This window comes from Erythrolamprus reginae, chromosome 1, assembly GCF_031021105.1.
Source record: "Erythrolamprus reginae isolate rEryReg1 chromosome 1, rEryReg1.hap1, whole genome shotgun sequence".
In the NCBI taxonomy this organism is placed as follows: Eukaryota; Metazoa; Chordata; class Lepidosauria; order Squamata; family Dipsadidae; genus Erythrolamprus; species Erythrolamprus reginae.
The window spans coordinates 229185821-229199402 of record NC_091950.1 but is presented as its reverse complement, the minus strand read 5'-3'; the positions used below and the strand labels follow the sequence as shown (position 1 = coordinate 229199402).

Here is a 13582-nt window from a genome sequence, read left to right as displayed (position 1 = left end):
GAAAGAAAGAGAAAGAGACAGAGAAGTGACTCTTGGTGATGACGTATGACGTCATCGGGTGGGAAAAAACGTGGAATAAAAAAAAAACCTGTGGAGTATTTTTAAATTATTATTTTTTGAAAAACCGTGGTATAGCGTTTCGCGAAAATCGAGACCGCGAAAATCGAGGGATCACTGTAGTTGCATTCATAGGTGATGAGGCAAAGTAGCAAGGCTTACGCATGACTTTCTATTTTCTGTTTGTAAAGGATCTTGGACTTTCACTCTACTTAGTTTAAAATTTGTTAAATATATTTTGTGGTTTACAGTGCAGTCTATTTTCATCAACTGTTAACTGAAGGGACAAGTACCTCATCTGTATTAGCTATATGAAAAAAGGAATCATCCATGACAAACCAGTTGAGGGTTTTGTTCATTGCCTCTAGGAATATGTAGCATAAGTAGTGTCTTCTTTTGTAACATATCATTTTTTCTAAGTTGGAATTTTTACTAACTGTTGCCAATGTCCACATATTACAAACCTGCAATATTGTTTCTTATTCCATTTGCTCTTTATTTAAGATTTCAGATACAGAACTTGAGGAAGTAGTTAAAGTTGGTCAAGCAAGTGAGATTGCCCGTCAAACAGCAGAAGAATCTGGAATTACAAATTCTGCTTCCAGCACGCTCTTATCAGAATACAATGTAACCAACAACAGCATTGCCCTTCGAACACCTAAAACACCTGCTGCACAGGACAGGATCCTACAGGTAATGCCTAAACTAACATTGATTCACTTGCAAATTGTTCTGTAACTTCCATTAATAGTTCTGCCTGCCATGGAATAAAAATAGAAAAGGGCTAAATACCAGCAGATAATTTTGTACATATTTATTTGAGTTCTATATAGAGATAGATAATTATTGTGGCTTGTTGAAAAAAGTTGGTATGTTCTTTTGAAAAGTAGGGACATCTACAAACCTGTCCAAAAGGTGAAAGGGCTTGGGGGAGGGACAGAATAAATGCAGAAGCAGTTCCAGTATAAGGTTTAAAAAAAGAGTTTTTGTAACCAAAATGAACTCTAATTTAAAACATTTCGGTGGTGGTAAAGCCTGTAATTGCTTGTTAAGAGACATTGGATATTTTTTGATAACTCTGTATGTTTATGGTGATTCATAATTGTTATTGTTTTACAATTGTTATTGTAATTGTTTGGTGATTTTGAAAATGTTAATTACGTACTTTGTATGTCTTCCCTACAGGAAGCTCAGAATTTAATGGCACTTACAAATGTTGATACTCCCTTGAAAGGAGGTCTTAATACACCCTTACATGAAAGTGATTTCTCTGGAATAACACCTCAGAGACAAGTTGTTCAGACGCCAAATACTGTGCTTTCCACTCCCTTCAGGTAAATTAGATTTTTGAGTTGTTGAGAAGGGCATTTTAGATTTTCTTGCAACAAAGGTGAGGGACATTTTCTACTGGAATGATTAGGTTGATTCCTAAAACAATTCCCAGAAACCTCATAATAAATATGGCTCATTTACACATAGGATATTTGAATGGAAAATTATTTGTGGTTCATTATATTGAATAACATCACTGAAGCATAAAGTAAGGATAAAGTGGTACCGTATTTTTCGCTCTATAAGACGCACCTGCTGATAAGACGCACCTAGATTTTAGAGGTTCGGGGGGGGTGCTGGGAAGCCCCCCAGGCCGGCTGCGATCTTTTAAAACAGCCGCGCCGCTTCCCAGCTGTCTCCTGAAGCCAAACGCCAAAGGCGAACTTCCGCGTTCGGCTTCAGGAGTCAGCTGGGAAGCGGGTTCGGGGGGGTGCTGGGAAGCCCCCCAGGCCGGCTGCGATCTTTTAAAACAACCGCGCCGCTTCCCATCTGACTCCTGAAGCCAAAAGCGAACTTCCGCGCTTCAGGAGTCAGCTGAGAAGCGGGTTTGGGGGGTTGCTGGGAAGCCCCCCAGGCCGGCTGCGATCTTTTAAAACAGCTGCGCCGCTTCTCAGCTGACTCCTGAAGCGCGGAAGTTCGCTTTTGGCTTCAGGAGTCAGCTGAGAAGCGGCGCGGCTGTTTTAAAAGATCGCAGCCGGCCTGGGGGGCTTTCCAGTACCACCACCCCCGAACCCCCAACTCGGAACCGCGTTCAGACGATTCCCCCCCCCTGTCCCCGTCCCCGCGCCTACCGCGCACCGCTCGCCTTCCCGGGCAGCCCGACACGCCGGATCGCTCGCTCCCTCGCGCCTCCCGCCCGCCGCCAAGCCCCGCCCGCCGCCAGGCTCCTTCCATCCACTCAGCCCGGGCGGCCGCTTTCCCGGGACGCAGGCGGAGCTGCTGCTCCAGTTCGCTGCCAGTACTGTAGTATCCAGCTTGCACGCATTAATCGCTTTTCCATTGTTTCCTATGGGAAACAATGTTTCGACATACGAGCTTTTCGACTCACGAGCCTCCTTCCGGCACCAATTAAATTCGTATGTCGAGGTTCTACTGTATATCGCCACCCCCCCCCTCTGCTCCAGCGCCTCCCCCCCCTGCCTGCATCTTCGCTCCATAAGACGGGGCTGATTTTTCATCCTACTTTGGGAGGAAAAAAACTGCGTCTTATGGAGCGAAAAATACGGTACTTTTCGTATATAAGGATCTTTACAAAGAAAATAATGTTACAGGTATATGTGAAACACAAAAAGAAGAACCTTTCTGCAATGCTTCTTTAAAATGTTCTAAATTGGCTGCATTATGATTAAACAAAATTTGAGATAGTGCTAATATTCTGAATTCTACTCAAAATATGTTGAGGTTTGCAAGCATAGATTTGATGGGAACATGCAAAGAGTTCCTTGTTCCTTTGTGGATATTTTTTTACCTCAAAGCTATAAGTGAATAGTTCATAATTTTTTTTTAATGTTTTCAAAAATATTTTGATATATTAATAATTATTATTGTCTAATTATGCTGGTTTTGACTCCTAGTGACAACTGAAATGTAATGTATATGTGAAACAGTTGAAAAAGGAAGAGGAAGTCTTGTTTATCAGTAAAATTCCTGCTTTATTATTATATATACCAGTGATTTTCAACCTTTTTTGAGCTGCGGCACATTTTTTACATATACAAAATAATGAGGCACCTTGAGCAGGGGGGGGGGGGGTAAAAAAAGTTTGGACAAAAAAAATTATCTCTCTATCTTCCTCCCTTTCGCTCTATTTCTCTCCCTCTTTCTCTCTCTTCCTTCCTCTCTCTCCATCCCTCTTTCTCTCTTCCTTCCTTCCTCTCTTTTTTGCTCTCTTTCTATCTCCCTCCTTCCCTGCCTCTCTTTCTCTCTCTCTCTTGTTTTCTTTCTCTTTCTCTCTTGCTTTCTTTCTCTTTCTTTCTCTCTCTCTCTTGCTTTCTTTCTCTCTCTCTCTTGCTGAGCTTCACGGCACACCTGACCATGTCTTGCGGCACATTACTGTGCCGCGGCACACTGGTTGAAAAACACTGATATATACAACAATGTGAAATCACCGCTACCAGTTCTTTAGGTGGTGTCGGCTTTCTTACACATCAACTAAGATGCCACAATTTATCAGTATAGTACATGTATGGATCTAAGCAAGGGTGGCCTTTTGTATTTAAATAGAAGGAAACTTTGTCAATGCACAGGGATTTCCAAGATTTTGATATAGTGCCCAGTGTGACAGAAATCATTGGGATCATGACTGGTTTATTATTATTATTATTATTATTATTATTATTATTATTATTATTATTACAGCACATTATTGTAATTATTATTAGACATTTTTCCTTCCTTACAACCAAAGAAAAGTTTCTGCTTACTGTATGAATAAATAGTAATATCTCAGTAGCAAAAACAAACACTACTACATACACAAGCACCAGTCTATATAAACTATCAAAAACTGCATTTAAATGCACTCTGAAAATCACTGGCAACCAAATTTAAGAATATGCAGTATGCATGTACGCACAGAAAACTCTAATGCAAAACAAAATTGAAATTTTTATTTTCAAATTCAATCTGAATGAAAACTCAATATCAAGCCAGAGAAATATGCATAGTCCACAGGAATACCAAACTCAAGATACAAGAGTTTATCATATGTTCAACCATTTAAGATAGAATTATTAAAGATATATTTTTGAAAAGGCTGTACGTTGGTTTCCTGAGATTCAAGATTTAAAGATTAAGATTCAGAGACATTGTTGTGTGCGGAATAATAGGCTTATTGATTGGTGAACAGGGGGCTGTCTCTGATATGCCCAAGATAGAACTGGTTTTTTCCTCCCAAATCTTATAATTTACTATGTCTGTCCAATCTCATCTACTTTGTTCATCAAACAAAATTCCTTTTTGCTATCTCTTTCTATGCTGTTATAGTTTTGTTAGCTACTGATTTAAAATCTAAAACACAGTCATATTAGCAAGTGCTGCAATGAATATATTTAAATGGTTTAGACATTGCCTGAGAACTGACGGATTTTATATTTTTCTAGGACTCCTACTCATGGAGCTGAAAGTCTGACTCCACATAGTGGAATGACTCCCAAGCCAGTGATAGGAGTGACACCAGGCAGAACTCCACTACGTGATAAGCTAAATATTAATCCTGAGGAGGGGATGGCAGATTATAGTGATCCATCCTATACAAAACATATGGTAGGTAAGAAAATATCTTGATATACATAACGTGATATATTATTTCTAATGTAATATCATATTTCATTAAATGAAGCTCACAAAATTGTAAATCCAATAGGATTTTGTTTGAAATTTCATTGCAAGAGAGATGCAGAGTGTATCTTTTAAAGCAGTAGTATTAACTACTAAGAATCAGTACATGACTGGATTTATCCACATTAGGAATCTTCACATCTTATTCTGTGGAGTTCAAAACCTCTCCTGGTAATTGAATCCATGGATCTTTGCACATAAGGTGACTCTATACAGGGCATTAGCTTTAGGAGCTATCCATAACCTAGAACTCAGTAGTGGTGTAGAAAAACATATATAGAATGCTATATAGAATCCATTTTCCTTTTGTTTTTACAGAAATATAGTAAAATAAAGTAGTGATATTGGGAGAATACATATTCTATGCCAGATCATTGCATCTCTAAACAGCTCCTCTATGGTGAGCTGTCTAAAGGAAAGTGGTCACATGGGGGACAAAGGAAGCGTTACAATCAGGCATTTACAGTGGGGGTGACATTCTTACCAATCAGTTTAAATTTCTATTGGGAGAACTGGTTCTAGACTTATGATTGGGGGTCACCACAATATGAAGAACTGTATTAAGGGGTCACGGCATTAGAAAGGTTAAGAACCACTGCTCTAGAGAAAGAACAGAACATACTTTGAGTTTTCCTGTGTGTAATAAAGATCATCCTGTGAATTCATAGCTAGTTGGAAGCCTGTGCCTAAGAATTCAGAATTTTGCATGAAGAATTCAATGCCTCATTTTTGCTTTGCTATGCTGCAGAAATTATATGAATTACAGTATTTAAATGAATCTGTGGAAAGGATTCTTAACAAATCCTTGCAAGATAATTTGCAAATGACATTTTTGATGCAATAATTTAACTGTCAAAAAAATTAGAAAAAATTTGAAGCCTCCTTCAGAAGACAGGAAAACAGCTTGACTCTCATCATAACATTTCAGCCAAAACTAATTCCAGGGTTTTCAGTTAAGTACAACAAAAATGAAATGATCCACCATTGTTTATTGCAACTATGGTGGTCAGAGATAAGAGGTGGGAGCATCTCAGTGATTTCCCAGTGTTTCCTCTGACCCTAGGATTGATTGGGAAATGATTACCATTGACTTGGACGTTGAGATTATGATTCATAAGTAACTGTAGACGGAAAAATATTAAAAGAGGTTGTTAACCTAATAATTTTGCAATAAATTGTGAGTGCAAAATAATAAACATCCTATTTGAAACTTTGGAATACTAAGTAGGAATTTTTACATGCCACACTTTAACTGCTGGTTTGCCACTTCTTTGTTGTAAGGAAGAACTAAGAACAAACTGAACAAATAGAGCCACTTTGGTTTAGTGGTTAAGACACCAAACTAAAAAGCAGGAGACCATGAGTTCAAGTCCCATAAAAACCAGCTAGGTGATTTTGGGCAAGTCACAAAGTGGTTGTGGGGAAAGCAGGAGGAGGAAGGAATATTGTATATGATTGCTATCTTGAGTTACTTGTAATTTCTTTATTTAAGAGGGAAAAAATAAAGATGTTGTTAAATGGGGTTTGCTTAGGCTAGTGAATGTGAATTGTATTGTAATTTTATTTTATTTTATTGGTTTTTTGCCATTTTTATATACAGACCTGAGACCAGAAAATGGTTTCAATCATTCTTTCAGAGAAAAAAACATATTTGATTTTAGGAACATAATTTTTTTTCCTTGTATTGCCTTTATTAAATTCTTTTAACATTTTGTAGGAAAGAGAATCCCGTGAAAATTTGCGTCTAGGATTGATGGGTCTTCCTGCTCCAAAGAACGACTTTGAAATTGTCCTACCAGAAAATGCAGAGAAGGAGCTTGATGATCATAATGCAGATGATACATACATAGAAGATGCAGCTGATGCAGATGCTCGCAAACAGGTAAAATGTATGAAAGAGGGATTAATTTGTCATCTTAGAACAAAAGGATGCCTATAATATATCTTCCCAGGTATTATGATTATTTAGTTTATATGTCCTTCTAAGGAATATTCTCTCACAGAGCTAGCAATAAATAAGTGTAAACTCTGTTCAAATGATAAATTGCAAAAAATGCGATTAAAAATATTAGAGATCAGGGTATCAGATTTCTGCCTGGGGCATGGAAATATAAGAATGGGATTCAGACAAGGATTCTTCGGAAAACATTCAACAGGCTAGATCAAGCAGACTTCTGATTATCTATTAGAAGAACATGAAGGTTGAGCTTTGTAGTTCTTCAGTTGTTAGGTATAAATGCATCATTTGAGTTATTATCCTGTGGCTGAAGATAATTTTTAAATTAAGATTCTTGGCCAATATTCAGGTATCTCTCTGGCGTTATTTGAAAAGTTATACCTAACTACATCTTAACTTTGCACTGCATGAATTCCACCATTGTGGTTAGACTTTGACTCACTGTATTATGCAATCCCAGGAAACCTTTGAGTAAATCATGGGTAAGTAACTGTGACTTAAGATAATGATCACTTCCTAAACCATTTAGGAGGCAGTTATGTGAACTACCTATATACTCCTTCATTATCAGTGAAAAAATGACTGCAGTTTAAAAAAATGTGACAGTACTTGGAGATATATTCATATGTATCTGTTCAGTTACTGACTTTCTGCACCATACTTTTGGGATTAGGATAATACAGACTGATAACTAACTTGTGTATAAACAGAGACAGTATGAGTAGTGAGGTGGTCCGTCAGTTGCAATTTGGAATGTAGATTTCCTATAATATGGTAAATTTTATTTGCTGGTCTAGAAACCAGGAAGCTGTGAGTTGTAATCCTGCCTTGGAAAAGTCTGCAACAAGTTGTTCTGCTTTATGGAACAATGATTTTGTATTGTAAAATGGGATTTTTTAAAAAAGAAAATTCCCTGCTCTGTATTTGGTTTAGGACACTATCTTCTCTAACAGATTTTGTTGGCTTTTCCTTGTGCTCTGTGTTGCTGAGAAGTCTTGCAAAAACTCACCCTAACTACTAAAATCTCTTTCCAGACCATTCGAGAAATGGAGCGTCTAAAGGCTTTAAAGCGAATGCACAAAGCTGTTCAGAAAGATCTGCCACGACCTTCTGAAGTAAGTTATTCCTAATTCTAATAAATATGTGCCTATTTCCGTAAGAGGGTAAAATAATAGATCTTGCAAAGTTAGTATAAGAGTTAGTCATGAAGTCTAAGGTGGAGAAAGGGCCTATTAGGACCACCCTTTCTTTTTAAAGTATCCCTTTCAGAAAACCCACTGATGTAGTTTTGATTTCGTGTTGCTGTAAATATGGAATGTTTGTAACTGCCATTTCTTCCTTATATATAGTGTGGAGGTGGAGATTTGGTTTGAATGTAGCAAATAGATTGGGTGACTATGCTTTAGTGATTTGATTGGTTGGTGGAATCACACCAACCAATCAAATCACTAAAACATAGTCACCCAATCTATTTGCTACATTCAAACCAAATCTCCACCCCCAACACTATATATAAGGAAGAAATGGCAGTTACAAACATTCCATATTTACAGCAACACGAAGCTTAAAACTTCAGCCTGATGATGGTGAATGTGATTTCACCGAAACGTCGCATAGACATGCAAAATATTACACAGGGCAAAACCTGAACTCAGAACAATCTACATACAAAAATGTGTATATCTGTGCTCGAGTTGCAGAGTACAGTGATCCCTCGATTAGCGCGGGGGTTACGTTCCAAGACCTCCCGCGCTAATCGATTTCCGCGTTATAGTGGTGCGGAAGTAAAAAACACCATCTGCGCATGCGCGCCATTTTTTTCATGGCCGCACATGCGCAGATGGTGGAGTTTGCGTGTGGGCGGTGGGGAAGACCAAGGGAAGGTTCCTTCGGCTGCCCAACAGCTGATCTGCTCCGCAGCGCGGAAGCAGCGAGGAGCCGAAGATGGGGTTTCCCCGTTGCCCAGGCAAAGGGGAAACCCCATCTTCGGCTCCTCGCTGCTGCCGCGCTGCGGAGCGGATCAGGTGTTGGGCGGCTGAAGGAACCTTCCCTTGGTCTTCCCGCCGCCCAGGCAAAGGGGAAACCCCAAGATCGCTTGCCGCTTGCCGTATTGCAGCTTGGAGCCTTGCTTCGCCTCCTTCGCTGCAATACGGCAAGCGGCAAGCGATCTTGGGGTTTCCCCTTTGCCTGGGCGGCGCTGGGGCCATGCGGAGCCGCTCATCTAGGGGGGCGTGGACCGGCAAGGTGCCCTCCGCTCTCTCTCTTTCTCTCCCTGTTACCGGTGTAGTATAAGAGAGAGAAAGAGAGAGAAAGGAGGGCGACTTGCCAGTCCACGCCCCCCTGGATGAGCGGCCCCGCATGGCCCCAGCGCCGGACTCCGCCGTTGCCTCCGCCCTTGTTCGGCTCTGCAGCTGAGAGGCCACGTCCACCCCCTCCTCGGTGTCCCCGGCACCCAGCGTCCCCACGCTGCCTCCACCTCCCGGTAATGCGCCCGACCTCTGCCTCTCTCTTTCTCTCATATACCACGCCGGCAACAGGGAGAGAAAGAGAGAAATGATAGAAAAAAGGTGAGAAAAAAAAGAGAAATGAGAAAATGATTGCCTCTCTCTTTCTCTCTCATATACCACGCCGGCAACAGGGAGAGAAAGAGAGAGAGAAATGATAGAAAAAAGGTGAGAAAAAAAGAGAAATGAGAAAATGATTGAAGCAGAGAATGACAGGAAAGAAAGAGAAAGAGACAGAGAAGTGACTCTTGGTGATGACGTATGACGTCATCGGGTGGGAAAAACCGTGGTGTAGAAAAAAAACCGCGGACTTATTTTTTAATTAATATTTTTTGAAAAACCGTGTTGTAGCGTTTCGCACTAATCGAGACCGTGCTAATCGAGGGATCACTGTACATGAATCTAATAAAAGTAGAATTTAGATTATAAAAGATTGCTCTTAAGTGACAAGTCTTAAGTCTATGGAGAGGGGCGGCATACAAATTTAATAAATAAATAAATAATTGTGAATGATCTTTTGTTGGTTTGTTTTAGGTAAATGAAACAATTCTGCGACCTTTAAATGTAGAGCCACCTCTAACAGATTTACAGAAGAGTGAAGAACTGATTAAGAAAGAGATGATCACTATGCTTCACTTTGATCTTCTGCATCATCCTTATGGGGAGGTCCCAGGCAGCAAGAAGATGAAAGTTCCAGGACTGGGAACCAATAGCACAGAACATATAGCATATCTTGAACACAATCCGTATGAAAAGTTTTCAAAAGAAGAGCTCAAGAAGGTCACATAATATTTATTGGTATCATTTTGGTCCCTCTTTTGTCTGCTTATAATTCTTTTGGTACCAGGGTGAGATTAGGGCTGAATATGCATATTTGCTTTTAAAAGTATGGCCTCACCAGCTGTGCTAGAAAAGACAATTTACTAATCTGCTGCTGCAACCAAGCAGTTAATTAGCAGGCTACTAGGGTTCATTGTGATGTTAGATATGTGGGTCTGCTTGAAGATTCTCCCAATATCTACTCTCTAGTACATCAATGCACTTCTGCAATTACCAGGTACTGAAAATCTGGGATGGATAACCTATAGCTCTCAGGTCTGATCCATCCAAACATCTGATCCACAGGGCCTTGAGCAGACATTTGTCTCCTCAGAAACCTTCAACCTTCCTTATGCGTACTCTCTCCCAATGTAGGGGTTTTTTTCAGCTACTTCATACTTTGCCTAAATTGGGGAATGAAATATCAAATGATATCAGTTGAATCACCTTTATATGGGTCTATCTTTACCTTCTCTGAAATATGAGGACTTGAGGTTGTACTGGTTGATAAAATCATGCTTGCACATGACCTAGATAGAGCTCCCAGCTTTTTTTTCCTGTCCTGTATTTTATCAAAAGAGGAATGGCATGAATTAGCCAGGATTAGCAGAAACTACATTTCACTTCACCCCAACTGTTGTCCTTTCGTTGTTTTGCAGCTGCTCCTTCCCATTGTTCCTGAGACATGCATTTCACTAAGAGACTGGAGCACAATTTTTGATTTTTATGTTACACCTGTTCCACATTTCTGATGTAAAATATTTTTCTGAGAATGTTTAGAACATGTATTGAAGATTCATTATATGCCTAGCTTATATTAAGAAGTTGCTGCTTGATCATTTAGATTTCTTAATGTTTTGAATGATTTTCTAACCATTTTATTATTAATACAATATATTTGATGTGGCTCATCATAAATCAAGTTCTAAACACTTTGCATTTCATTTTCTAATTTCATTGTCTTGGAATTTTGGAAATCAAGAATAAGCATCTTAAGGCTTTTAGATTTTTATTTGGTGATGACGTTGAGTGCCTGGTTTGAGGGAGAAATAATGAAGAAAGGAAAGAAATTTAAGCTTATATTTCAGTTTCTCAGGTCAAGTTTTCTTGTTATCTCAGATAAAGTCTTTCTCTAAAACATTTTCTCAGATTTTTATCTTAAGTTATATTAAGCAGTACCCCAGTTAGGCCTAATAAATCCAGCTGTCAGTTTGATGACTTTGTAATCCCATAATATGAATACAGTGGTCCACTTCTCATTGTCCTTTTTGTACATACAAATAAGATTCTGATGCTGCTCATGTTGATCTATGATGCCAAAATGTATAAAACTGTAAAAAAAAAAAAACAATTTTCAGTAGATCCGCTGCCACTGAAAATTGATTCCAAAATGTTAAGGACAGAAAACCTGAAAGGGGAATATGATTTTTTTAAAAAATCTTTATTTATTGACCATGTAATTGGCCTATTCAAAGTAAAGGCAGTTCATTTAGTGTTACAACAGCCCTGAAAAATGTTGACCTACCCACCATTTTTCACAATTACTACTGTTGCAGCATCCCCACAGTCATGTGATTTACATTAGTATGCTTGACAACTGACTCACATTTATGATGAGTGCAGTGTCCGGTGTCACGTGATCCCCTTTTGCAATATTTGAACAACCCAAGTCAATGGGGAAACCAGATTCACTTTACAAGCATGTTATTAATTTAAGAACTGCAGTGATTCACTTAACAAATGTGAGAAAAGTTGTAAAACAGGGCAAAAGTCACTGAACAAATTTTTGGGCTCAATTGTGGTCATAAGTTGAGGTTTACCTGTATGTTCTTCAAATAAGAAAAATGTCCCTGGCTCAGGTCAGTAAAAAGTTTACTACAACTTTTATTCCAAACAGGCTGAAGACTTTCTGACCCAAGAAATGGAAGTTGTGAAGCAAGGGATGAGCCATGGAGAGCTTTCAAGTGAAGCTTATAATCAGGTGTGGGAAGAATGTTACAGCCAGGTACTGTTCCTTCCTGGGCAGAGTCGCTACACACGAGCCAATTTGGCCAGTAAAAAGGACAGGATTGAGTCACTTGAGAAGAGATTAGAGGTTAGTATAACATCTTTTTTGTCCTGATTCTCTGGCAGTTTTTATTAGTTAAAAAATATAATTTAGATTATTCTGTATGAAGGCAATGGTAAACGTTTTCTGCACTGTTACTAAGAAAAAAAGGGAAGCCCCAAGGAGAGAGAGAGATTACAAAATTAAAAAGCAAAAATTACATACTGATGAGCAGCCAAGCACTTTATAGTTTCACCTAAAATCCTTTCAGCTTATATTAGCCAAAGGGAAAATGAATAAGGTGTGTTATAAATGTTCTCCAATGGAATGACTCTAATACTCTTGTGTTAGAGACAGCTAACTCACCTTTGGTACATGAGTCCCGAAAAATTATCTAGAATGTATAAAGTTGTTTCAAATTTACATTGGATGTGGAAATGTGAAAAATAGAGACATTTTATCATGTCTGATGGACTTGCAAAAAAATCTCACATTTGTACTGAACAAGTTACTTTGCACTTCACAAACCTAAAGCCTAGATGAGATAATTGAATGGCATTCCATAAATGGATTTTAAGTGGATGTTTTGGTGATCATCCAAAACCATACCTGGGTCTACCAATTTTGCAAATTTGCAAACGGTTTGCAAATTTGTAGTAGTGCTATTGTATGATAGATTACCTGTCATTTTGTTTTATGTAACTACACTTGCATAAAATTAGTATTTGTGTCATGTAAATGAATATGTGTGGGTGCATCTAGCGATTTAGAAGTGGCAGATATAAATTGTTTATAAATATTACATTGAAGTATATTCTGTATGGGAGGTGTAGCTGAAATTAACACAAATACCTGGTAAAAGGTGAAAATAGTCTCTTTATTTTTTTAAAAAACTTACAATATATAGAACATACATATAGTCCAGCAGAGTGCACTATTGCTCTTCAGTGTCTTCCATTACATGGTTATATAATATGGAAGATGAACTGCTATCTTTAATATTCCAGCATATTTTTCTTTCCAAATGAAAATTATATGCTATCTTAAATATGAATATTAAATATTCACTCAGATTTGTGACCATATAGATTAAGGCTCCCAATTTGTTGACATTTAATTGAAAGAAAACTTCAAGTTCAATAAGGCTTATTTCTTAATACCCAAACACACATTAGATTGCACTCTAAAATCATGATACAAATGAAAAGTTATTTTTTTAAAGCTATTGTCTTCACATATCTTCATGTGCATTGTTTGTTAGTCTTGTCTAGAATTTCAAGAATGATCTTTAATCTTTCTTTGATTCTCATATATGCCCCTTAGGTATTCTGCTTTTTACAAATAATAGACACAAACCAAATTATTATTGTACCACTTTATTAAAATATATCTAAATGTAAGGTGAATTCTCTGTTTTTACATAGTTGTATGGATTATGGCTTCCTAAATACATACAGTGGAACCTCGACATACGAGCAGCTCTACTTACGAGCTAATCGAGATAAGAGCTGGGAGGGGAGCGACATT

The 13582-nt window shown here is 38.4% G+C and overlaps 1 protein-coding gene across 1 annotated transcript in view; it reads left to right on the top strand.

The window, feature by feature from the left end:
• CDC5L (cell division cycle 5 like) overlaps positions 1 to 13582 on the top strand; it is a 47172-nt gene that overhangs the window by 16601 nt on the left and 16989 nt on the right. The window contains exons 8-14 of the mRNA XM_070732464.1: positions 562 to 750; positions 1243 to 1391; positions 4491 to 4653; positions 6446 to 6610; positions 7720 to 7800; positions 9724 to 9969; positions 11906 to 12103. Of these exons, the coding sequence (XP_070588565.1) occupies positions 562 to 750; positions 1243 to 1391; positions 4491 to 4653; positions 6446 to 6610; positions 7720 to 7800; positions 9724 to 9969; positions 11906 to 12103 (1191 nt within the window). The remainder of the gene's footprint in view (positions 1 to 561; positions 751 to 1242; positions 1392 to 4490; positions 4654 to 6445; positions 6611 to 7719; positions 7801 to 9723; positions 9970 to 11905; positions 12104 to 13582) is intronic.